The sequence below is a fragment of the Choloepus didactylus genome, chromosome 1, assembly GCF_015220235.1.
Source record: "Choloepus didactylus isolate mChoDid1 chromosome 1, mChoDid1.pri, whole genome shotgun sequence".
Taxonomy (NCBI): domain Eukaryota; kingdom Metazoa; phylum Chordata; class Mammalia; order Pilosa; family Megalonychidae; genus Choloepus; species Choloepus didactylus.
Window position 1 is genome coordinate 166,977,937 of NC_051307.1, and position 26,099 is coordinate 167,004,035.

At 45.9% G+C, this 26,099-nt stretch overlaps 2 protein-coding genes across 2 annotated transcripts in view; one reads left to right on the plus strand and one right to left on the minus strand.

Annotated features, from left to right (window-relative positions):
- Nucleotides 1–1,362: 1,362 nt before the first annotated feature.
- Nucleotides 1,363–26,099, minus strand: part of COLQ (collagen like tail subunit of asymmetric acetylcholinesterase) — a 29,851-nt gene continuing 5,114 nt past the window's right edge. Inside the window, exons 6-17 of the mRNA XM_037825296.1 lie at nt 25,942–26,013; nt 23,699–23,761; nt 23,194–23,220; nt 22,501–22,545; nt 22,284–22,319; nt 19,392–19,472; nt 14,909–15,014; nt 7,250–7,389; nt 6,120–6,239; nt 5,516–5,636; nt 3,449–3,551; nt 1,363–1,449 (exon numbers count right to left, since the gene is read on the minus strand). Of these exons, the coding sequence (XP_037681224.1) occupies nt 1,380–1,449; nt 3,449–3,551; nt 5,516–5,636; nt 6,120–6,239; nt 7,250–7,389; nt 14,909–15,014; nt 19,392–19,472; nt 22,284–22,319; nt 22,501–22,545; nt 23,194–23,220; nt 23,699–23,761; nt 25,942–26,013 (984 nt within the window). The 3' untranslated portion in view covers nt 1,363–1,379. The remainder of the gene's footprint in view (nt 1,450–3,448; nt 3,552–5,515; nt 5,637–6,119; nt 6,240–7,249; nt 7,390–14,908; nt 15,015–19,391; nt 19,473–22,283; nt 22,320–22,500; nt 22,546–23,193; nt 23,221–23,698; nt 23,762–25,941; nt 26,014–26,099) is intronic.
- On the plus strand, nt 11,701–13,451 carry LOC119541367 (voltage-dependent anion-selective channel protein 1-like). The gene has a single exon (XM_037845232.1). It carries the CDS (start codon nt 11,743–11,745, stop codon nt 12,592–12,594), a length of 852 nt encoding a protein of 283 aa, XP_037701160.1. The 5' UTR covers nt 11,701–11,742; the 3' UTR covers nt 12,595–13,451.

Consider the following 26,099-nt stretch of genomic DNA (forward strand, 5'->3'; position numbering starts at 1 on the left):
AGCTGACCAATGTGCCACCTCTGGAGACATCCCCTTGGGCTGACCTACGGGGGACACGGCCGCACACAGACCACCAGCATGATGTGCTACTGGACCAGAAGCTCCTATCTGCCAAGCCCCCAAGACCTCGCTTCATCTCAGGCACATTAGATAACTTTATACCAATGTCCAGGGTGTCCCTCCATCTGCAAGTCAACAAGCAAACCCCATTTGGAGACATCCTTCCAAAACAAAGCTAAGCCCCACTAGAGAAAGGTGGTAATGACAGATCACAGACATGCAGGACCAGCAATCCCGTGTAACAGTGAGGATCTTTGGCACACAGACATGAGGACAAGACTATGCAATGCTGAGATGCAGAGGGAGGTCACCAGGCACTCCCAGGGTCAGCAGAAGCAAAAGACTCACAGACACAGTATCCACCTAGAGAGTACACTCAGCAGGGGGCCCTAAATGGGGAAACCTGGGGTGATATTTTCCTAAGGAAGCAGGAAACACCAACAGCCTGCCCAGGCATGGACTCACGGGAGGTCACACTCTGCTAATGAGTCTCCTGAACAGGAAATGGACATGACAGGCACTTGTAAGACAGAGGTCAAAGTGCAGAGAGAGCCAAGAGGTCAAGATGGTGACAGGGATGGGAAAAACCGTGAGAGCCACCCCTTTGGGAAACTTCTAGAAGAGGCCCTGCTACTATCTGCATGGTGAGTGACCCGGCCTGTGCCTCCACCAGGGGTGAGCTTGGGTTTGGTGGCTTTCTCAGGACTTTTTCACAGTTGGGTCTCTTCCCAGGGAGCCACATCCATATGAGGTTCTGCCAGGCCATGATCAGTTGAGGGTACCTCAGTGGGTCCAGGGCAATGGGCCTTTCCAAGAGAAAGTCTGCCCACTTCTCTGCTTCATGGTTTGCAGGCCTCAAGAAACCCAATGGCCAGCTGCCCTGGGGGAGAATCCCCTTGTTTCCAGAGGTCAGAGTCTGCAGGCCAGACTCCCCAAATGGGATCAGAAGAAATGAAAACAGCCTGCAGGTCTGTGTGTTTCTAACAGTGCTAAGCCAGATCCGTGGCCTGGGTCAGTGACATTCCAGAAGAGAAAGGGCTCTGTCGCCTGGCTATTTGGCCAGGTGGGAGCAATGAGGATGGTTCCAGGGTTGGGCATGTGGAAGGTTTTCCGGTACTTTGGATTAAGACAGGATGCAGTGGTCCTAAGTTCTTCCAGTCAGACTGAGTTAAAAGCATGTCTTAGCAGCAAGAGTTTGTCCTTGTTTTGTCACACAAAGGTTGGTGGAAACTGGACCAGGGCAGTGCTAGGTCAGTTTGACAAGGTGGAGAGACTGCCACCAGTTTCATGGGATGCAGCCCACCTTCTCTTCGTGCCCCTCATGTGAAATAGCGGCAGGGCGTGGAGTCAATGTAGCAGTACGGGGTGCACTGCAGGTCTCCGTACGACCTGAGGGGAGGCAGAAACATGGGTCAGGGCAGATGCAGGAGACGCGGGGCAGTGGGCAGTGAGCTGCTGCCAAGCCCTGAGGTCAAAGCCACATTCTAAAAGGTTTGACGTCAAACCTTATCAGTGGCCACTGCCACCACCTTACCAAGGGCCAGGGGTCCTATAAAGACTTCTCATTCTTGTTTGGGGTAAGGGGCTTGGGGAAGTTAAGTCCCGGCTTCTGGAGTAATATTCCTTGAGCCTCAACTGAGGGAACTGGGTGGAAGAGGAGATGGAAGCCCTGCTATGAGCACAGCACCTACGAGAGGATGACACCTTTCTCAAGGCCTGAAAGGCTTCCAGAACGGTCCAATAGAACTTTCTGTGATGGTACAAATGTGCTATATCTGCCACTGGTCATATATGCCACTGGTCATATATGGCTATTGAGTATTTAAAAAATACTAATCTAACTGAAAAGCTAAAATTTTAATTTTGTTTCAGTTTAATCACTCTAAACTTAAATAGCCCCACGTGGCTAGTGGCTCCCATATTGGACAGCCCAGGTCTATTCTTCTGTAAACTAAGTGATAATCCCAAGCCATTGTGTTACACTTCCTACACATTCACAAGCATCCCTCAGAAGCTTCCAGGGATTAGATGCATGACCACGGTGGGCCCACTGGGGAAGCTCCAAGACCTTCTCGGTCCTGTGCTCTGAGTCCGACTGCCTACACTCAACCGTCCCCATAAACCAGCTCTAACTTCTGCCAATTCTCTTGGCTGTTGCCTGCCAGGCACCCTCCTTCCTTCAGGGGGCCGGGCAGTGGATACATGCACCTGTATGCAGGCAGGGTCCCCGCCAGCCTAAACAGGCTTGTAGTCTATGGGATCACTACAAATCTGTAATCCCACCAGCCTGGAATGAATATGTTGGTATGCATGTTTGGCGGGGAGAGGGGATGGTTGAGGAGACCCCTTTGGAAGAGAGCAGAGAAGGGACAATAGAGAGACCAGCATGGTGTCTGTGCCCAGCCCTGCTCAGAGCCTGGGCTAAGCCTACAAGAGGGAAAGGGCCAGAAGCAAAGGCTGAAGAAATTGGATTCAAGAGGACATTTGGGGCCGAGACATCAGCAGATCCAATCTGGATCAAGGGAAGAGCTGGACGTGGACCGGGGGTAGGAACAGCATCCCCGTTTTCCCTAGAACGTTATACAACTCCAGGTTTGTGAGAATCAGTGGAAGGTAGCGCCATTTTGCACCTTGAAAGGAGCCCACCCTCTGGGTCTGGAATCAGCACCTCATGGGGCCAGTGGCCTTCTGTTGATTTGGGAGATGTCAGCGTGGAGCCCAAGACACATGTCCTTAGTAACATGAATGCCCACTGAGGACTCTCAGAAATAATGAGAGCAGTCCTCATGGGAATATCAAGGAAAATTAGACGTTAATGCTAGTGTGAGCTCACTTGCTCCCACAGACCTGCCAGCTGGGGATGGGGATTCTGGTGAATTCAAGTTACACAGACACGTAGATTCTACACAGATGCCCTGATGGCTCTCCCCTGCACTGAGCTTCCTTCCCAGGTCTGGAGCTCAGAAGGCTTATGTGGTTATGGCAACCACTGGGGACAGGAGATCATTCTGGTCCCCACCGGAGCTGGCTGGCAGCCGGGTCTGCCTCAGCCCAGACACCTGCAGCAGCCCCTGGGGGCAGACAGGTGTTCTGAGAGGATTCATGGGGAACATGTGCTTATTACAAGCAGGACCATGTCTTCCTCATCACCAGACCTCCGTATCTAGAAAATACCAGGAACATAAGAGACCCTCAAAGTGTTTGCAAAGGAAAGGAAGAGGTGGGAAGGAATACAAGGACGGAGGGAGGGAGTGATGGACCAAGACAGGAAGCATGGTGGGTACTGAAGGAAAGAGGGAAGAGGAAGTGAAGGAGGGAGGGAGGCAGGGAAGACGGAAGGAGGTGTGTCCTTTCGCCAGGATCAGGATGGCGAGGGAGGCCACCCTACCCGGGGAGATAGGTCTCGCAGGTCAGGGAGCCAAAGTCAGAGCCGTCGCAGTCCTCCACGCCCCTGTGCTGGTGACCGTCTCCACAGTAGGCCCGGTGACAGCCTGAGGGCACACAGGGAGGGCGTTGCTGAGAAGGGGCAGGGCGGGAGCAGCCTGCCTCAGCCCAAGGCCTGAGGATCCACCCAGAGCATGCACCACTCCAGGAACTGCCCTCCACGAAGTTTCAGGCTCATGCAGGGACTGCCCTTGAGACCCCAAGTTCTGCACTAGTGGTGCAGTGGAACCTGAGCGAGGACACCAGGGCTCTGGCCCAGCCCAGCTACTTGCTAGCCAAGGCACCGTGAGAGGCCATGGGCCACTCTGAGCCTCAGTGTCCTTCTCTGCAAAACGGGGCTGTGACACGGTCCTGGTTGGGGGGCAGGGGTGGTGAGGGTACGAGGGTACTGGCCTCAGGCGCAGTGATGGTGCGTGGAGACCCTTGTCTGTCACTCAGAGAGCTTCCGGTGGTGACACCGTGGGACCAGCCCTGGGGTCCTGGAACTGGATGGTCTTCAGTGGGGGCCTCTGTTCTCACATGAGGGGAGGGTCTCGGGGAGTGAACCCACCCTCATTTTTACAGGGATGAGAGACCTCACTAGTTCATTCCTACTATGTGACCCTCCTATTTGACAGTGTCTGCACCAACGCCAGAAGGGGCTCCAGGCCAAGCCAGCCTCCTGGTGATTGCCATCCAGGGAACTGCAGGGGCATCAAGAGAAGTGTGGCCACACTGAAAGGGCACCAGCAGGGTCTCGCCCCTTGCCCCACCCTTGTACACAGACATCCTTCCCTTGAGCTTCTGTCTTTGCATTCAAACACACCCAGCCCTGAGCCTGAGCCCAGCTCCCCTTAGGAGGGTTTAAAAAGTCTTGAATGGATCCAACAAATGGATGTGGAATCCTTACCACACTCCAGAAGATCTACACATACATTAGCTCACAGGATCTCTAACAAGGTTTGAGTGAGCAGTCCCACCACACCCATTTTACAATTGAGAAAAGAGAAGCTGGGAGCCATGAATTGCCCTCTATCACCCCATTCACTGAGCAGAGCCTTCTTTCTGAGCCTGAGGCGGAGTCCGTGCCTATCAGAGCCTGCATGTGAACTCTGTTCTGTCTGACTCTAAAGCCCACTGTCCCCCTCACCACCTGCCTTTCTCACTTGATTACAAAAAAAAAAAAAACCCAACCCTCCAGCTCCAGGCTTCCACCTGCCTGTCTGAGAACAGTCGCAAGCCTGAGGGTAGCTCTGGCTGGCCCAGCTTGCGGTCAGAAGAGCTTTGCTACTACGGTTATATCTGATAAAAGTGAGTCCTAATTCCTTGAACTTGATAACTGTACCTAAAGTGGTTAGATAAGTGAATATCCTTGTTCTTAGGAAATGTACATGGGAGTATTAAGTGTTCAAGGAGCACGATGTGCACAACCTACCCTCATATGTTCAGAAAACAGATAGATCAATTGATCAATCAATAGACAGAGATAGCAATAGATGATAGATAGACGATAGAATGGTAACAGTAAATATCCTGAAATGTTAAGTCAGTGGAGCTGGGTATCTAGGTGGTATGCTGGAGTTCTCTCTATGGGTTTTGTATTATTTTTGCAACTGTCCTCTAAGTCTGAAATTATTTCAATTTTTTTTTTTTTAAAGAGAGTCCTGATTCAAATTCTTGGCCCTTCCCTTTTGCCTTTCACTGGTGCATTCAACACAAAACGAGCTACTTCCTTTCTCTTTTGAGCCCGGGGTTATGGGCTTGGCCAAGTAAAGAAGTAGGTTTAGGAGAATGGGAGGACAGTGGCTGTGCCCTTTGGGACAAGGAAGGCCTCTCTGGGGGCAAGAGCCTTGGCACCCACCCCTATTGATGAGGTTGGGTGGTAAAAGGAATAAACATTTGGCCTGAATTGGGGGGGGGCGGGTCCCCACAAAGCCCTGTGCACCCTCTCTGGCTCTGAATTACCTCAAACCACCACAGCTGGCATCCAGAATTGCCCCCGGCCCCCCACCCCCAGCTGGGCCCCACTCACTGATGCAGTCGTCACCCCCATCGTTGTTACCGTCGTCACACTCCTCCCCGGGCTGCAGGACCCCATCCCCACAGGTGCCGTGGTGGTCTGCAGTATAGTCCACAGGGTAGAAAGGGGTCAACTGGCCAAAGAAACACATGACAGTTACTGGGGGTGACGTGCCCAGCAGCTGCAAAGCAGAGTATTCGCTGGTACTGGGGAACAGATGTTCTGGGACCAGCAGGTAATTACTGGGGGCATCATTCAGCTTTATGGTACCTCCTCCTGAGGATTGGGGAATGCACTCCTTGCTGGTGTCCTGACCTCTGTAGATGGTAGAATGCTGGGCCAGACCAAGATGGCGGCCTGGCAGTTTGGGGATGTGGAAACAGTGTGGAACAGTTAGTTATGGGCCTTCCTCACCCACAAGCTCATAGAGGAGGCTCTCTTTGGAGAACAGGTTCAGAAAAATTATGAAGGAAGATGCTTAGCTTTTCCATGGAAACATGACAGAAAGCTCTGCCCCAAGGACCAACTGTTTGGCCTTCCCTTTCCTTTATTGGGCATGTCCCTTTCCTAGGTGGGGCGAGGTAGGGGAGGTCCTGAGTTGCTGTCCTGGGGGTACCTGGATGGGGAGCCAGCCAAGGCTGTCCTTAAAGTACAGAGATCGCTGGTCTCTGCGGAAGGCAATGGCATTCTGGGTGTTCAGCCTCTCAAGCTCCTCCTGGTTGTTCACCACAAAAATCTGCCAAAGAACACACTGGTGAGGATTCCAGAAAACACTTGTACAGGGGGAGGGGAGAAAGCTGGAAGAGGAAGCAGAGTCTATTCGTGGGCTGGTTAACATCCAGGAGAAGGGGAGTTTGCACATTACACTCTAGGGGTCTTCCTAAAGTGGAGAGAAACAACTTGATCCCTACACCTTCTAATCCAATTCCTTATGTCTGATTTTGAAATAATAAATATCCTCTGTGATTTAAAATTTTAAAACATTTTAAATGTTCTCATGACTTAAAAAATAAAAAGGTGACATCACCTAATCAAGTAATTCAACATCTGGAAATGATTCTAGCAAAATTCTTATACTCAAAGATGTCCATTACAGTGTTATTTACTTTGGTGAAAAGCCTGAGAGGACCCTATAAATATCCAACAATAGGGCACTGGTTAAATACATCACCGTACAGTCATATGATGGATGGATGATAATGCATCCACTTAAATCATGTTAATGATGATGTTTAGGATTTACTTCAAAAGAATCCAAGAGAGAATGGGCAATTGTGAGTAAGCATGAAGATAAAACAAGGAAAAAGATTAGCCATGAGCTGATCATCATTGAAGTTGGGTGAAGGGTATATAGGGTTCTTTATACTATTCACTCCACTTTGTATCTATTTGAAATTTTCTATAATAAAAAGTTTAAAATGATACATATAAAGAGTTTAGAAACATGACAGGATATCAACTGAGACAACTTGGGTATGATATTTTTGTATAATATAATCTTGACCATGTAAAAATTATCCTTAAAAAAAGAGAAAAAAAAAATCTCCAAAATGGACTCACACCCAAATGGACAGTTTGCTTTTTTCCTTTTGATTTTCCCACATTTTCCAATTTGCTATAATGAGTGTGTACCCCATATAACTGGGGAAAGTAAATTTTACTAAAAGGCTTTTACAGAACCACAAGAGGATTGGGTGAGAGGTCCCTGTGCATAACTACCCCAGATTTTGCCCAGAAGAGTCTTACCACAGGAACTCGGAGGGAACTGGAACCATACACAGATTCCCCGTAGGAAGGGTTATTCACATTCGTGGGGGGTCCACAAAGACATCTTCCTGGAGGCCCAGGAAATCCTCTTTCTCCTTTGGGTCCCATTACAAGTTGTCCTAGGAAACAACAGACTACTGTGTTACTACAGCCAAGGAGGAGAAAACCAAACAGCCCAAGGAGATGTGAGCAACCTTCCCAAAAGAAAGGGTAAAGTCCAGGGCATTTCAGAGTAGGCCTGGGGAAGAGAGGTTCAAAGGGATGCTTTTGATCTTGATCTAAGTTGTGGAGAAAGAGATGTTCTCTGGGGGTCCCTCCATTACACTGGGTGTGACAGCACCTTTCCCAACCATTATTGTCTATTATCTATTTTAGAGATGAGAATAATAGTTATTCCATTTCCCAGACTTCTTTGCAGCTAGGGATGGTCATGTGCCACAGTTATGGGGAAAAAAAGTTTGGGGGAAACTTTTTTCCTGATAAGGAGAGAAACATATCTTGTGATAGACATAGCTCCCCGCTCCTTCCTGCCTTGAAAACAGAGAAGATGTCTGGTACTGCAGCAGCCATTTTGTGACCATGAAGCAACAAGCATAAGAAAAGAGGCCAATATGCAGGAAAGATAAGGGACTCATGGGGCCTGGGGCCCTGACAGTAACCCATATAGTTGAACTAAAACCAGCCACTGTCCACATCTGGACTTCCTTGTTATATGAGAAAAACAATCTCCTATTTGTTTCAACCATTGTTAACAGGAGGCTTCTTGCAGATGAACATATTGCTGACTGATAACTTTTATTGTTTGTATTCATTCAGAGGAATTATGGGCATGTTTTTTTTTTTCTTCTTCTGAAAGAAAATGGAATGTTTGTAAATGTTTCACCCACTTGCTCTCCCCTGGTACTAAGAAGAGTCAGGTCATGTTCCAAAAAGATGTGAACAGTAAATTCACATCCTGAGATGTAGAAGAGACACTAGGTAGTAGTTTTCACCTTGGTTTTTAGATGCCCAGGCCACAAGCTAGGTCAACGCCATCAAGATTTCTGAGAATCAGGCCAAAGCTCTCAAGAAGATTCCAATGTACACCAAGGTTGAGAATCATTGATCTAGGGAAATGGTCTTTGCTCAGACCATTCCCCCACCAGACTGTCCTTCCCTTCACCCTTCAACTCTCCCCTTTGATTTGGGTTCAAACATCACCTCTTTGGGGAAGCCATTTTGGATCCTCACACTGCATCATGCTCACCTCAGAAACAATTTCACAGTTCCCTATGCTTTTCCTGCATTGCACTTATCTCTGTGACTCCATACACCGTGAGACCATATGACCAAGGTCTGTCTCCCCCCATGGAATGTAAGATCCATGAGGACAGGCTTGATGCCTGTTTTTCTTCACAAGTGCCTGACACATAGTGGGGGCATGATTGAATGGATGTATGCAGACTGGAGAGAAAAGGACTTTGGAAAAGGCTAGAATCATACCCTGGTTGGCAACAGAAAGAGAGGAAAAGAGAAGAAAAGATGGGGACCGCAAAAGGAAATAAATGTGTTCCTCTCCCTGGAGAATTAGGGGGAGGTTGGAGACCAGCCAGTCATTGGTTTCAGTCGCAGGGCGTCTGGGGCAGCCAGCCGCTGGGGATCCAGAAGAGCAGGAAATAAAATGACCTCAGGGGAGAGGTCTGGTCAGGACCCCAGGGAGCAGCTGCAGCTGGAGAAGGAGACACCAGTGGAAAGACCCCACACCCTGAGCCTTCCCGAGCTGGTTGACAGACATGTCCAAGATCAGAAATGTTGCCAGCATGAAGGAAAGGGAAGTTTGCCAACTTCTTATACCAAATTATGGTTGTTTGTTCTAACAAAAAATATGAATATAATTCTGTGGGAAGAGTTCCAGTCTTGTGTTTTAATATTTCAGTCTTGTGTTTTAATATTTTCAAAAGAGCTGAGAGAGATGGGGACTTTGCCCAGGATATTCTGGGTAATTAGGAACCTGGCGAATTGAAGTGGGAATGCTCTGGAACCAAGGGAGGGAGAGTTTTATTGGAGGAGTCTTCTAGAAGATTCCTCCTCCAAACCATGACCTCAGAGAGATTCAGGAGTTAGTCCCATTATCCTGCTAGTTAGTGGTGAGGCTGAGATTTTAATTCATGTTTGACTTAACACTATATCATTCCAGAGACAAGCGTCCAAGAATATTGATGCTCGCAGGAAGCTGGTAATTCCCAGGTACCACTTTGATTCACTTATACTGTCTGGGTGCAGAAAAGACTCAGCCAAATTTTTAATTTGATTATTGCAAATTACATCCTAAAGGCATTTTGACTTTATTTCCCACCACCCCCGGCCCCAGCCCCTCTTTCCCTGCAATTTGGGTAATTAAACAGCTCCCCCACCCCGCCCCTTCTCTCCCAGCACCTTCTGGCCCTCCACTGCTGGGCTGCAGAACCAGAGGTAGCCTCTGACAGGACACGGCAGGGAGCCTGTTTCCTTCCCTGCTGCTTCCTCCCGGTTGCTAGAGGGCATCTGCTACCCCTGCCTGTTCTCTGCCAGACAGCCCTGATAGGTACAGAACCTAAACTTGCTCACCTTGGCCCCTCTGAGCTCATCCCATGGCCTGGTCCCATCACTGTTCCCTGCAGCCAGAGGATCCGGCTCTCTATCTTTGCCCAAGGAGCCTCCCTCTTGCCATCGGCTGCTGTGGTGGGAGCAGGTCAGGGGAGGGGAAGCAGGGAGAAGGTGGAAGAACCTGGATGAATCTCCATGTTCCCCTGCTCCTAGTCAGCTCCTACACAGGTTGTGTGGCTAAGTGGAACGGGCCCCGGACCAGCAGTCACAGATTCTGGACCAGGAGTGGCCAGCAGTCAGCTCTGCAACCTTGGGGAGGTCATGTCTCTTTTGGGACTGAAGGTTCTTATCCACAGAGTGGGGGTTGGAGTAGACCAAGGGGCTTTAACTTGTGGTCTACAGGCCCCAAAATGGCCCTGAAACTCTGTGAAATTGTGTGCAGGCTCTTGGGTCTAGATATACACTTTTTTTTCCTGAGAGTAGGTTTGGGATTTTTATTAGAATCTTAAAGGTAGTCTCAGGAATCCCTTTCAGTGCCTGTTCTGACTTTTGATTATCTGTATTGTCCCAGGCACAGGGCAGGTCTCTTTTAACCTCACCTCTCCCACCTGTCCCCTGCCCCCTCTAAACTTTTCCAAGAGCAGGACAGTTGCCCGATTCTGCTTCTTTCCCTGCTCCTCACCCCCTCACTTTGAGAGGCTCCTTAGAAAGAAGTGACCCAAAGGAAGACACAGGGAGGGGACATCATCCAAAGCAATGGTCCACATTCCACTTGACTCTCTGGCAATGACCCAGGTAGGACTGACTGAGAGTGCAAGCCGATGTCACCTGTGCCTGTGAGCACTTGCCAGGTGCCAGCCCACCCCACCCACCAGGTGTCATGGGGAGATTCAAAGCTGACTCAGCTACAGAGACTGTCCTCAAGGAACTTGTGGTCTCACAGGGAGATGGAACACATCTGCAGGTAACAGCCATGGAGGGGCTATAAAATATAAGCAACGTGAGACTGGGCTTCATGGGAGGGAGACCCACCGGCTTACAGGGCCAAGGAAGCCCTTATTGACAAGAGGGCTTTGAAGGAAGGAGGGGATTTTGTTGGATGGGGCAGTTGATGCCAGGAAGGTCATTTTGGCCTAAAGGAATAACACAGCCATGTGGACTCAGGGAGACCACAGGAATATGCTTCAGCTTGGTAGAGACCAGGGCATCTGCTGGAGGGCAGTGGACAGTGAGGCTGGGGTCTGGCAGGGTGGCAGTAGGGGATGTGGAGGGAAAGAGGAGGCCAGTACACCAGGTTGGATGAGGAGGAGCTGGAGGGCCAAGGAGAGGAAAAAGGGCTATGCTAGGGCTGCTAAAGGGATGGGTTCAATACACAGGAGACTGGCAAGAGAAAACAATGGGCATCTGAGTGAGCTGCTGACAGACCCCAGGCCCTACCTTCCTCACCTCAGGTCCCAAGATGGAATTGGAATTCAGGTCAAATGAGGGCTTTGTTGTGGGGGGTGGGGTGGGGTGGGGAGTGGTGGTCTTTACCAATAGATAAAAACCATAAGACCACTCAGGTCTCAGGTGTTTGCTAAGGATCTCCCTATGCATCCCTTCACCCTGGGTTCCCTGACTCCTCCTTGTTGTAAGCTCCTAAGCACCCCAAGAGCCAAGAGAGTCCCTGTCCAAAGGCAAAGCCCAGGCTTCAGCTCATGGTCACGGGCTCCAGGGAAACATCGTGCATGCAGAGCCACGGAGGGTGAGGACTAGTTGGAAGGACCCCATCTGGATCATCCAGCCGACTCTCGTAAACAGACATATGGACATGTGGCCTGAGCACCATCTCACATCTAGTTCCCTTAAAAAATGGGAGCCCCGCCGTAGCCACCGCTGAGCCCGCCGCCACCGCCTCTGAGCAGAAGATGGCTGTGCCTCCAACATATGTTGATCTTGGGAAATCTGCCAGGGATGTTTTCACCAAGGGCTATGGATTTGGCTTAATAAAGCTCGATTTGAAAACAAAATCTGAGAATGGTTTGGAATTTACAAGCTCAGGCTCAGCCAACACTGAGACCACCAAAGTGACGGGCAGTCTGGAAACCAAGTACAGATGGACAGAATATGGTCTGACATTTACAGAGAAATGGAACACTGACAACATACTAGGCACCGAGATTACCGTGGAAGATCAGCTCGCACGTGGACTGAAGCTGACCTTTGATTCATCCTTCTCACCTAACACTGGGGAAAAAAATGCTAAACTCAAGACAGGTTACAAGCGGGAGCACATTAACCTGGGCTGCGACGTGGATTTTGACATTGCCGGGCCTTCAATCCGGGGTGCTCTGGTACTGGGTTATGAGGGCTGGCTGGCTGGCTACCAGATGAATTTTGAGACTGCAAAGTCACGAGTGACACAGAGCAATTTTGCAGTTGGCTACAAGACTGATGAATTCCAGCTTCACACTAATGTGAATGACGGGACGGAGTTTGGTGGCTCCATTTACCAGAAGGTGAACAAGAAGTTGGAGACTGCAGTCAATCTCGCCTGGACAGCCGGAAACAGTAACACTCGTTTTGGAATAGCAGCCAAGTACCAGATCGACCCTGATGCGTGCTTCTCGGCTAAAGTGAACAACTCCAGCCTGATAGGTTTAGGATACACTCAGACCCTAAAGCCAGGTATCAAACTGACGCTGTCAGCTCTGCTGGATGGCAAGAACGTCAATGCTGGTGGCCACAAGCTTGGTCTAGGACTGGAATTTCAAGCATAAATGAATACTGTACAATCATTTAATTTTAAACTATTTTGCAGCATAGCTACCTTCAGAATTTAGTGTACCTTTTAATGTTGTATGTCTGGGATGCAAGTATTGCTAAATATCATGTTAGACCTCCAGGTTTAAAGATGATTCAGCTTTAAAGTGTTACCCTTTCAGAGGTACAGAAGAAACCCAATTCCAAAAATGGTCCTTTAAGCTGTAGACTATGGGGGGAATTTAGTGGTCCCTCTAGAGATGTCAGGTTTCTTTTTTATCTAGAAATGGCTGCAAGTGGAAGCTGATAATGTGTAGGCACTTTGTAAATTCCTATTGAATAAATGAATGAAATTGTGATTTCCCGAGAATTGAACCTAGGTTTCCTAACCCCAGTTGTGGAGAGGCTCGTTGCTTAATGGTGTGTACAAACTCATTTCCAAGGGACTTTTTTAGACAGATCTTCATGACATGTTTTCACCCCAGTCCATCACCTCTTTTTACACCAAAAGTAGTCTGCAGGGCATGGTAGCTGTTTCTTTTGTGCCATTTTGGGGTGGAGAGGGTGGACGTGATAAAGCCAATAATTCAGGACTTAATTCCCTCTCGTGCTGTGGTTTTGTGCCCTTGCACCACTAATAAATAGCTTCCAGAAGCTCCAGCTGCAAGCTGGCAAAAGTCTCTGTGACTGTAATCACATGGTGACAACACTCAGAATCTAAATTGGACTTCTGTTGTATTCTCATCACTCAATTTATTTTTTAGCAGTTTAGTGGATACATTTTAGAGTCTTCCATTTTGTGTGGAATTAGACCATCCCTTTCAAATGCTGTAATTAACATCACTTAAAATAAAACTTGAATAAAATATTGAAACCTCAAAAAAAAAAAAAAATGGGAATAGGTGTGGCAAGATAACATCTTGATATACTAATTGGCGTTTGTTCTCCCAGTATTTCCTCCCTCACTGATTAAGGAGGTAGCCAGACTGTACTTTCTTGCCCTTGCTGATTATAGGTACCATCTGAAGACAACCTTGCTTTTCTGCCTTTTGTTCTCAGAAGAGCAAAGTTCCTAAGAAGGGTGGCAATGTAGGATGAGTATGGTGGTGGGGGGAGGTGCACAAAAGATGGAAGAGGAGGGATTACCCCAGTTGTGGAGAGGAATCCTGCAAGTAACAGAGATGCCCTGTATCCTGGGAAAGGGAAAAGGTCTCAGAAGGAATGGTTGTGTTCCTTGGGAGGTCAAACCATAGGGACCAGGATTTCCCAGCCTTGGAAATGTTCTGGTGCCCAAGCATGGCAGTGGTTGGGGACAGTGGTTACCAGACATCCAGAAACCATAGTATTTCAGAGCTAAAGAGGGTGGATCAAAGGCTAGAGGGACCTCCCCTGATGTTTTTTCTTTCATAATTCTCCAGGGTCTTCGTCCAATCCTTTTGTGGCTGTTGGAGGAGTGGAGTCAACTTTAATTTGGTTTAAAGGATCTAACAAAATATGACATCTCTTGCCCAACCTGGTTGCAAATATATTCCCATAAACACAGAAAAAAAAGTGCACTGTAGAATTCTTAAATGTCTTCATTTTCTTAAGAGAAAATTTGGAATAAAAATTGTTTTGATTCATTTTACATAACCGAGGATGAAAAAGTCTTGCACAATAAGTGAATAGGCCTCTTAGACCTAGAGATACTATGTTGATAGGGATGATGTGCTACGAAAGGCTTTACTTTAGGCTGACAAGGGAACAAACTAAACAAATGGCTTAGCTCAAACCCTTTAAACAAGGTAAAGCAAAGATAGCAGTAAGTCACGTATAACTATCCCCTCTTCAAGTGGTAGGCTTTTGATTTCCTTTTTATGGTTCCTTTCTATATTCATTGCAAATAAATAAGAGTTCTTTCATAAAACAGTGGAAGATAGAAAAATTTGCAATTTCATCTTTACTTCTAGGTTTAAAAGAATTGCTTGGAGCCATGATACATGCATTGTTTTTGTTTTTGTTTTTGTTTTGTAGTTTAGAAAAAATATGAGTTGATGAAATATGTGTCTATTATTTTTCCTGTAAAGTATAAGTGACATGGCCACTGCATTTTTTCTTTTCCTTTCCTCTATTTGTTCTCCAGAATTCTAAAATAAAGCCAGAATGACATTCATCCTGTTGTGTAAAAGCTGAATGAGCCAAATTGTGGAGAAATTATTAAGAAATTAAAGTGCCTCTGGCAGTTTCTAACTCTAAATACAAGGCAGGGCTCTGTTGGCATCTTATTGAGCCCTCTCTGGGGAGGCTAGCCAGAAGTGTGATGTAGATCAAGTGAAGCAGTATAGCTCTTACCTGTGGCTGGGGGGCCCAAGGGACCTGGGGGGCCTGGAGGACCAGGTTGACCAGAAGGCCCAGGCTGGCCTGGTGGGCCCATAACTCCACTATCTCCCTTCTGCCCCTGACAGAGAAAAAGGCAGAGCCTGTTACCACAGCATGACTGGGCAAGCTTCCTTCCCCATTTGTCTAAATCAAGAACTACCCTGAATTTTGGAGTTTAAGGCAAATGACATTTGAGATGAGATAGTGATAGCTGGTTGCAAGTTTGCAGACTTTGTTGCTCTGTCCTGGAATCACATTGCATGACAGCTGAGAGGAACCACTCCAATCCGCTCCCTTCACTGGGCAGATGAGGAAATCGAGGCTCAGGAAAGAGAAGGGCCTTGTGCAGGCCATCTAGCCTCAAAGTGGCGGAGTTAGGCCTAGAACTCAGGTCTTCTGCCTGCTCATTAGAATCATTTCTATTTCACCACAACGGCTGTGCCCACTCAATGCCTTTCCATTGCTCCTGGGACAAAGACCCAGTTCCTCACTTCAGCCCATGAGACGCAAGCTCCAAGTCAGGGTTGAATCTTTCTTTTTCTCCTTCCTTTACCAGATCAAATGATGGTGCAAGAAGAAGCTGAAAACACAAAGGGAGTCAGCTTTGTTGAGCCAGATCAAAAGAGGAGGGTTTTTATCTTGGCCACGTGACCTCTGGTAATTCATGTCATCTCTTTGTGCCTCAATTTTCTCATCTGTAATAATAATTGGGCTAGTAAATATTCATTCCACATAGCTTTGTTGTGAGGCTAAGAAATATCTCAGGGGTGAAAAAGGGCTCTGCACAGAACAAAGGGCTATATAGGGCAAGCTTATTATCACAGGGACTGGCTTGGTTCCTTTTTTTTCATGTGTTTGGGTAAGTCCTGATTCCTTCTAGAGAGACACACGTACAACTACAGCTGTTCCACATGGGTGTCCTCTTTGCTATCTGTTCTGGGACATCAAGAACAAGGGTCAAGAGTGATCCCAGAATCCCAGGCTGGGTGTACTCTGTAGTTTCTTTCACTAAACCATTTGCTAACTGTCTACTCTTGCCTGCAGCCTAATCAGGACAGTGATTAAGGCCCAACATCTTTGGCCTGGACTCCCTTTCTACACTTGTACCTTGGCAGGCTTGCCCACCTGAGGAAATGTAATCTTTCTCAAGTCTGGGGAACAGGCCTGCTGGGAACTTCTTTCCAATCACAACCATGACATGTGACCGGCCGCCTTGCCAACACAGCCCCGGGGGCCCTCTCGGCACTGCCAGGGAGTACTTAAACACTCAATATGGGTCCTGTGAGGTCAGAGTTTCCGATTCCATCCATATGGAGAGAGTCTTTAAGCCTTCGCCCAAGCTAGAGCATTCCATGAGGTAACCAAAATGGGTCCCAGAATGGCAAAGGAAGTCACACCATCTTAATATAGCTGCAGTTAAGGCTTGTTTTTTTAACAGCTATGTCATCTGGCTCTGAGCACAGGAAGCGCTAAAGCTTGAAGGAGCTGGAAATGTTCCTTGATTCTGGCACCAGCAGAAATGGAATATTCTGCTTATTGGTCACCTGCTCAGAGCAAGCGATGTCTCTATCAGCAGGATTCATATTCCCTGAGCAACACTTTCCAGGAAAGGCACGTTTCTTATTTGCTACAAAATTAGGTGCTCTCTCCCAAGGAGGGTGTATTGTCTCCCTAACTGAAGATTTTTGTAATAAAGTCAACAGCTGCTTTCCTGGGCCTGCTTGAAGGCAGGTCTTGAAGTATGAAGTTGACGGAGGGAAGAAGCACGGTGTGGGGAAAAACTGGTCTCAACTATTTACGTTCCAATGTTGTCCTTGAAGCTGTCTTAGCTGAGGGGTCTAGGATAAGTCCTTCCACCTCCCTGACCCTCTATTTACTTGTGAATAAACCAAGAAGATTGAATTAGGTGGTCTCTGAGATCCTTCCGGCTCTGAAATTCTAATTTCCTGAAGTCCCTTCTGGTTTGCAGATTCCAGGCTTTGGACTGACTTACAATAATCCCCAGAAACTCTTAGCACCACTGGTCCAAGGAACACTCAATATGTAAAACTCTACTCTTGGAAATTAGTTCATGATAAAAAGAAAATATTGTGGCAGGCTCTCAAGACCAACAAACCAAGTGTCTGCAGACTAGAAAGGAGCCAAGGTTTTAGACACACTCAGATTTGTTTACAATGTCTCATAGAAAGGATGAGCTCATTTTCTTAGCTTCTCTGAGAAACCAGACATGGTTCTAACGTAGCTTTTAAGACTGACCCAACCAAATCACTCTCAGTGAGCTCAAGAAATCGCCTTCCTGACCTCAGTCCCCATCAGGAAAAGACAAACACTGCCCAAGAAAAGAACTAGGGGACAGCAGCCCACAGCTTTCTTGAACGTCAAGCATAAAAGAAATCTGTATAGAAATCAGCAGAAGGGGAGAAAACAATAACAGAAAATATTTTCCCTTTTCTGTCTTCTTTTTCTGAGTCTAGTTTTTAGGAAACTGGTACCTATGGCATCACTTTGAAACTTTAACTGTGCAACCCATTGTAAAGCTTTGAAAATTGAACTGGGATATTGGGCCTTCAGCAGTTATTGTGGAGTCTGAATTATCCAGGTTGCAGACTGCGTCGTTTCTAAGTTTACTCGGCTAAGACCAGTCTTATCTTTAGAGTTTACCATGGTTCTAAATCCTGGTTGCTCATTAGAATCACGTGGAGGGCTTGAAACAAAACAAAATGAAACAAAAGCTAAAAAAGCTACCGAAGCCCCATGCCAGATCAGCTGTATCAGTACAAGTCCTCGCCATTGGGTGCTATGAGAGGAAAACCATTCCACATGGGTTATGGAGAACCCCTACAATGAACCCTGCAGAAACACAGCAGCAACATCCAAAAGGACTGCCAGTGCTGCTATGCCATGGAAAGAAGATATGCGGACAGGGGCAGCTCTTTTATTTGGGGGTGGATAATACAGGCAATTGAGGATGAACCAGAGTTACTCCTCCAGCCAGTGATTTTGGAAAACCATTCTTCAAGAAAAGAAACATCTAAATTGGGAAATCTGTTTATTTTTAGCAAATAACAGGCCTACAGTGATACTACAGACTGGTGCTAGTGACCAAAAAAGTATGTATAGGCGCGTTAAAAATGTTCAGAGTCCGTTCAGTAATTCTACCTCTGTTAAATTTCCTGTTCTCAAAGTGATCACCAGACCAGTTGCATCAGCATTACCTGGAGATTTTTTTAAATGCAATTCCTAAGGCCCCTCCCCGGACCCACTGAATCAGAAACCTTAGAGGTGGGTCCCAGAAATCTGTGTTTTAATAAGCCCTCCAGGTGATTCTGATGCAGGCCAAAATTTGAGAAACATTGTTCTAGCCTAAAAATTAATTATTTTGGAAAAAGATTTTGCACAAAGATGATCACCTCAGCATTACATATAATTTAGTCAGAACTCTTTTGTCCAAGCAATCTATGACTTACTCATTTAATAAAATATTATGTAGACAATTAAAAAGGTGTTCAAAAATGTTTAATGAGTATCTGCAGTAACAAGCAAAATGGGGAGGCTGAGATTTTAAGTTAAAATTCAGCATATAAAAATTATATTGGGATATAAAAGAAACAAACAATGAGAAAATACCACTCTCCACCCCATTCCAAAATAATATTGGAAGGAGATATACCAAAATGGTAACACTTATGCCTGAGTGTTAGATGATCTCCCTGCTATTTTTCTGAATTTTCCAAGTTTTCTGTGATCATCATGTATCATATTTATAATGGAAGAAAGGCAAAAAAGCAAAACAAAACAAAACAAAACAAAATACCTTACAACCAAGAAAATAAATGCATCTCTCAGGAATGTCTGTCCATTAAAGAAAAGACCAAAAGTTTCTCAACACAGCTCTAAAGCCAGCCAAGACAAAGATATCTTCCTCTTTCCTCTCCCTGTCACGTCACATAGCTGAACCCAAGAGCCTGCAGGTCGGTTCAGAATGAACAACTTCCCTAAACCATTAATAATGCCAATAAAAAGGGTTACTTACAAATTGAGTGCCTGAGGTAGGGCGATTCAAATCACCCTATTGTCAAGACACAGAAGACTATTTGATGGCAGGGAAATATCCAGTCTGTTCTCTAAAATTTCATTGTCTAGGGAATTGAGGCAAAAACTGGTGGACCAGATCTGGCTTCCATTCCCAGTTACTCTGGTTATGATAGACCTGTTCTTATGAATCAAAGACCCACTCTTGCCTTATGGCCTCGGATGCAGTTTGAATGGATCATCCTACTCCATCTGCCTCAAACTATGGCTACCTAGAGAACAGCAGCTCCCGGCAGTGCGGCTGCTTCTGTCCGCCAGCCCAGAGGACGCTGGAGTCTGGGTCTATGGGATGTCTCTAATTGATGCCACCAGCCTACGTTTCTACACACCCCGGGTCAGAGGTTCTGATCCCTGGGGTCTTTACCTGCTTGCCTCGTTTTCCTGGTCTTCCTGTGGGCCCCCGGTGTCCTGCTATCCCAGGTTCTCCCTTTGGGCCCATTTCACCCTGGAAAGAAGAAAGAGAAGCGAGAGAGGAATTAGGGCATGTGGAGGGAGAAGGCGCATCTATACAGGTCTATCCAGCCACTGGCCACAGGGCTGTCTATTGGATCATTTCTAAGTCTTTTCCAAGTGGGTTGTTCTAGGAGTTTGAGAAGACAATGAGGTGATGTGAAGGATAGACAAGTTTTTCAAGGAAAAGGAAGGATAGGAGAAGGTAACCTAGGTGGGTTAGTTATTATCTGAGAGAGATAACTATCAGGCAACACACATTTTGGTGGCCATAACTGGAGAGACAAATCACCATCTGGTACAACCAAAGCAGGATGCTCATGCATTTCACTCGTATGTGTGGTTGTGACATTTCAGATATCTGGGGGAAATGCTTTCTCTTTTAGTTGAAATTTTATGTTTTTAATTTTGTTTTTAGTACATATTCAAATCTAAGGATTTTTGGATGATCACACAGTTTTAACAACTGTCATCTTTGGGAAGTTTCTGCTTATTTAATGACCTTATTTAGGACCATATTCCTACTCTTCAGTAAAAATTGGTTTGACTTCCAGCTCACTTCCACTTGGTTTAGATGAAAACTCTTTTTGTGGGGAGATATTTTCCAAATATATGTTAACATTCAATATAATTATTGTAAAAGGCATGTAAAAATAGTCCTAATTTAAAGTCCTATTTTGAACACATTAGATCCAATTGCACTAATTGCAAATTTCCATAGTTTAAGGCCAACCCTTTGCAAAACATTTCTCCATCTTTGCTTCTCTCCTTCCCCATCTTCTTCTACTATTCCAGGTCTGCTTGCTGTTTCTTGGGGTCACAAACCCACGGGACTTAGCATCATTCGTATGTCCAGTAATCCCCCTGCAGGCCAGAATGCACCGCCATCAAGATCAGTTTAGCAATACAACCCTGAGAGTTTCTGTTGGTCAGCAGCCAGCGCCCGTGGAGAGCTGCCCCAGCCTTGGAGAGAGAACAACAATAAACACCCAGATGGCTTTTCACATGGAGGTCAGAGGAGGTATAACACCATGGAAAATTCCAGGGAACCCCAGTATGCAATAAGGATCAAGCATAAAGTTCTGAAATTATCTGTCAGCTCAGTCAGTGTAATGAATTGGTCCTTACCAAAGTTATCAGTGTCTTTTGCCTCACCAGGATTGTCCTTAAACCTGCTAAATCTCATGTCCTTCAGCGTTCTAGGCAGAGAGTGTGAGAAGATAGTGTGGATTTGACACAGCCATGGAGATGTTTGCATGATTTTCCCTCGGCTGTTTGGAGGGGAGTGGAGGGTATCTTATTTGGCTAGGAGAAAAGAGCAGCATAAATGCCATAATTTTTTTTTAAAGATTGTCACAAGGAAGGGTGGCCCTTCTCTTTATCAGTTGGAAGCAGCCAGTAATTTCTTGATCTAATTTCTCTCCTAAGACCTGATTATCATTATCATATCAGCTGCCATGAAAGAGAAAGGAAACTCTTTAGATACCAAGTCTAGTAAATAGTGCAGAGATCAGATGAGCCGTCATATTTAATTTTACAGTAATTTATTATTCTTTGATGTTTGCTGTTGCACTGAATGAAAACCTAGCCTAAATATTTTGAAATAAAATTATTTTTTTCTCTTTTAATGTTTCCTTTAATTTGTTTATCTACCTAATCTTTTTCTTTTAACACAACATTCCATCTGGGGTAGCAGGGACAGAGTTTTTGACTGCTTAAGATAGTGATAAATCATGATAAATTAATGCAAGATGATTAATGTTATTTAAATATGCTTTAATGACTGGATAAGCTTAGATGAAAATTACTTATTCAAATCTGGAAAATGAAACTATAAGGTGAACTTAAAAAAATTTAATTACTAAGAAAGCATCCTATTTGCTTGTTTGAAGAATTATTATGCTCTGAGGCCTAGGTTAAAAGAACATTTTCTGATGTTATGCCTTACAACATGAGGAAACAATATTATAATACTAGATTTAGAGTTGTTTTAAATGGTCATTTCTGCATTTCTCTCCTTTTATTTCCTGACACCTCCCCTCACTGCCACCATGACCCCTCACTGCCACCATGACCCCTCACCCCCTTCTTCTTCCCTAAACCCTAAACTTTAGTAAAGGTTTATAAAAATCTGTCCATCAATTGCCACCTTCACAATTTTTGTCATCTCTGCACTCTAATGTTACTTACTGAATATTTTTTCTTTAAATCAAGTGAAATTGATCATAAAAACTCCTTTTTATCAAAATCAAGCTTTGCCTCTAGCATGATATTCATGAAATCACATTAAATATTTAACTACTTAAATAATAAATTTAATAATCAAAATAAAAAGTTTGCTGTCAACTAGCTGAAACAATTCTGTGCCCCTCCAGTGGTATGTGTATCATCCTTTGCACCGAGCTAAGAGTTTAGGCAGCAGTGAGTTAATCCAAAATGCCTGAAACCTGAAGTTGGCCTGTGGACCTTGACAGTTATAGCTCAGGTCTGAGACCCTTGTCAGAAGCTTTCTACTTTTGAATTACATCTAAGAGGTGGGGAAAGCGCCAGAGGGTCTCTCTGCACCCAGATGGGGCATGCTTTCTCTGCTGTTGAACTGGAGGGTACATGTGGGTGCAGGGGTCTCAGACCACCCTGCCACCCTCCCACAAATGTATAGGGCAACTTGCTCCCCACCCCAAACTAGAACCTTCCACAGCTAAACCCACTTTCCATGCTTCATGGACAAAGAGGTGGAAAGCTTTTTGTTGTGCTTGGAGGAAAGAAAATGCACAGAGACCTAATTTTACTACTTCTGAACACTTACTTTCTGTCCCAACATTCCAGGAAATCCCGGGAACCCCTGTGAAGAGAACAACAAATACAGTGACCACCTCTGTAATAACGCTCGAAAGCGTCATGGATGAGCTTGGCCGGCCATCTTCAAGATGGAGCCCTGTTGGTCAGCCAATCACTCAGTCCACGAGAGGGGGGAGGACACTTCCATTTTTAGTTTATCATTTCCATAGAAAGGCCATCATTACCTTTTCTCCTTTGGGACCCAAGTCACCCCTTTCACCTCTGGATCCCTAGGAGAAAACCACAGGAAAGAGTCAATGATTTAATATCATGGGGGAAAATGGAGCAGTTTCAAACTGAAAAGCTCACGACGCCACACCCTCATTTTATAAGCAAGGAAACAGACTCACAGATATTAGGGGACTTTCCCAGGGAAGAAATGCTTTGTGATCTACCTTCTATTTTGACCTCAAAGACCTCAGGCTTTAAGAAAGGGCAACTCACAAGAATTCTGGGCCCTAGTTCCTCTGTCATCCTATAAGAAACTTGTCCCCAGGTTCCAGCTGCTATTTTTTTGACAGATGAAAAGTTTGTGTGGTAGAAGATTGGTCTAAAGACACATACCTGCCACCTCCCTCCAGCCTACCCAGGCGAACTGTGTCCATTCTCTCACCAGCAAAACATTCATTTGCACAACTGCTCTTTATCTGCATAGGGTCTTTACCTGCTCTGAGGACTCCCCCTTAACCTACCTTTCCCTTCCCTCCCTCAGGAGGTCCCTCAGATTTCTCTCTGCTCCCTGACAAAGGAAAGAGGAATATCAAAGTAGCTTTGGTCACTGGCTAATGGGAGACTTGGGTCCATCATCTGCCCGTCACAGAGCCCAGAACCACCAGCCCAGCCCAGGCTCTGGAAAGCTGTCAGAGGCAAGCACTAACCTTTTCCCCTTTGGATCCGGGGTAGCCCTAAAAAGAAAGCAGAAGGTTCATTTACAATCAGCCCTGTAGGACCTTTGGATTGACGCAAGAGAGAAAGAATTCCTGAGTGTGGAGGTGAGTTGCGTCTCCACGTGGTGCTACAAGTTTTAGTGGGGATTGCAGCAGTAAACACAAAGATGTCCTTGAGGGTTGTGTTTATACCAGGCCTGAAAAGAACATTTCTGTTCTTACCTCCAAAAGACCTGAATAGAGATTTCTATCTGCTTTGCTGCCCAGAACCTTGACCCTCACTGCCCAGGAGCACAGCAGGAATGGCATCCCTTAAGCCACTGCATCACAGAGTATGATGTACTCCAAAGAGCTGGTAAAAGCAGGCACTGGCACCGGGCTCCCCCTCGTCTGTAACACTGCCCAGCCCAGGATGGCAGTCCCACCCGGGCTCCATCTTTGTAGACAGAGCCTTAGTGAGAAGATCTGGGAATGTCCATCTGGACCAAAAACTGACCTTGGAGCCCAGTGGTCCTCTTGATCCTGGCAAGCCCATCATACCCAGGTCACCTTTTTCACCCTGTGGGAATTAGAAGGAGGGAAAAAAAAATCAACAGTGACATTTTTTGGAGAAATTGTACCAGGAGAGGCACGGGCAAAATCTGATTGGAACTGGGCATACCAGGGCTGGCTTGTGACTCTGAAGTCCCCCAAATGCCCCTTTCTCACTCCCGGGGGCCCAAGGCTCCAGACTCTACATTTCATTCTGGTATTTGAGATTAAATATGAAATGAAAATGCCCAAGGTTGAGCAGCTTTCCGTTCTATGTGGTCACTAAGATGTCATAAATGGACGGATACTTAGATCTCTTCCCAAGGGAGGGCTGTGAGAGGGTCAGGGAGAGAATAAGGGCACTGGGACCTCAGATGAGAAGGTGCTGGCACCAAAACCAAACCTCATCTGCTGTGCTCTTTGCATAGGAAGGACCTTTCAGATGCATACATATGTCTCTCACCCGAGGGTTGCAGCCTAATAGAGTGAATAGCAGCTTCTGACGTGTTCTACAGAGAAAGGAGCTAAATTCATGGGTGGGCTCTTGCGACCCTCAGAATGGTTTGCAGTTGGAACTTTCAGCATCTTCTGTACTGAAAAACTCTGTATGAGTGCTATCCACTAGAAATATGAGGTGAGCCACATACTTTAAATTTTTTAGAAGTCAAATTAAAAAGTAAGAAGAAACAGGTGAAATTAATTTTAATAATATATTTTATATAACCCAGAACTTTAAGAAAGTATTTCAACATGTGACCCATATAAAAATTGTTAATGAGATATTTTTTATTTTTTATACTAAATATTTGAAGTCTGGTGTGTATTTCACATTGAAAGCACATCTCAATTTAAACACTAAATTTTCATTGGAAACATGATCCTTATGTTGATTTCATAAAGTATATAGTTGAAAAGGCAGATTTGTTACCAAGAAAATAAGAATTAACAAATGATTATGATTACCAAATCATTATATAGATTTTTTTTTCTTTCTATATTGTAGAATAGGTAGAAGTTAATACCTGAAGTTACTGAAACTCAACTGGTCTCAGCCCTGTTTACAGTTACTATGGTAATGGTTATTCCAGCCTAGTCTCAGCCCTGTTATACTTACTATTGTAATGATAACAACTCTATCTCCCCTTGTTGGAATCCATAAAAACCCTGGACTCCTTTGACACAGGGAGATCGATTTTTGGGCTGAGAGGCCATCTGGTCTCCTGCTTTGTGCATAGCAATAAACTCTTTTTCTCTTTGAAACCCCAGAGTCATCGATTGGCTGTTGTGTGCATCAGACAGAGAACCCTGCATTTGTTCGGCATCAGAGTCACACAACCCAGCTGTTCCAAACATAGTTAAAAGTTATTCAATAGCTGAATTGAGTATCACTTTTTAAATTCAAACTTAATTAACTGAAATGAAGACTTCAGTTTCTCAGTCACACTAACCACACTTCAGGTGCTCAGTGGCCACATGTGGCTAGTGGCTGCTATATTAGACAGCTTTAGCTCTATGCAGTAGATTCTTTAAAGAAATGTCCTTTGAACTTTTCCTAAGATGACTGGAAACACAGTTTTCTATCCCCACAATACAGCCAAGTAGGTGAATCAGAGCAGATGGCAACACCCCCTGACCTCCCCAGGTAAAATTCCTGACTTTTGCACCCTCTCCACTATGACCAACAGCAAGAAGAATGCACACAAAAGATTGGGTGTGGATGCGTTTGTTTTCCATAGCCTGTCTGAAGAAGAGGATTTCATAGGCATTTTGGAGTAAGATTTAGTCTTTCCAGCCAGCAAACACCCATCCTCCTCAGCCCTCTACCTCCACTTCCAGGTCAGTAAGACAGACTGAGGGCTTCCCAGAAACAAGTCCCTCTTGAGTTATCTCCAGTGAAACCAAAGTCTCAGGGCAGTGGAGAACCAGGGTCCCTATGAAAGAGGGGAACAGCCCCCCATTTCTCCTCCCACAGGGGCAGAGCTGCAGGACTGATCAAGGTCTTGCGGTCCAAGTGACAGAGGAAATGGTTGGGGACCCTGGACTAGTGTGTCTGCCTTGAAGAAAAGACCCCACCCTGCGGGAATCCTTGCGCTCTCTTCTTCCTGCCCCTCTTGAATGAGTTTGACTGACTATGTACAGGGTCGGGGAACTGCCATCTTCTCCCCTCATATTCTGACATTACGTGAACCCCAAGTGCCCCACACTTACCCTGGGTCCTTCAGGGCCTGGCCAGCCGATGGGCCCAGGCATGCCGGGAACACCCGGGGGTCCAGGTCTACCCTTCAAAGACCAGGAACAAGAGTCAGGACAAGTGGGTTTGTTTCTCTCCTTCCAGGAATTAAAGGAGCCCAGAGTGCAGTGTAGGA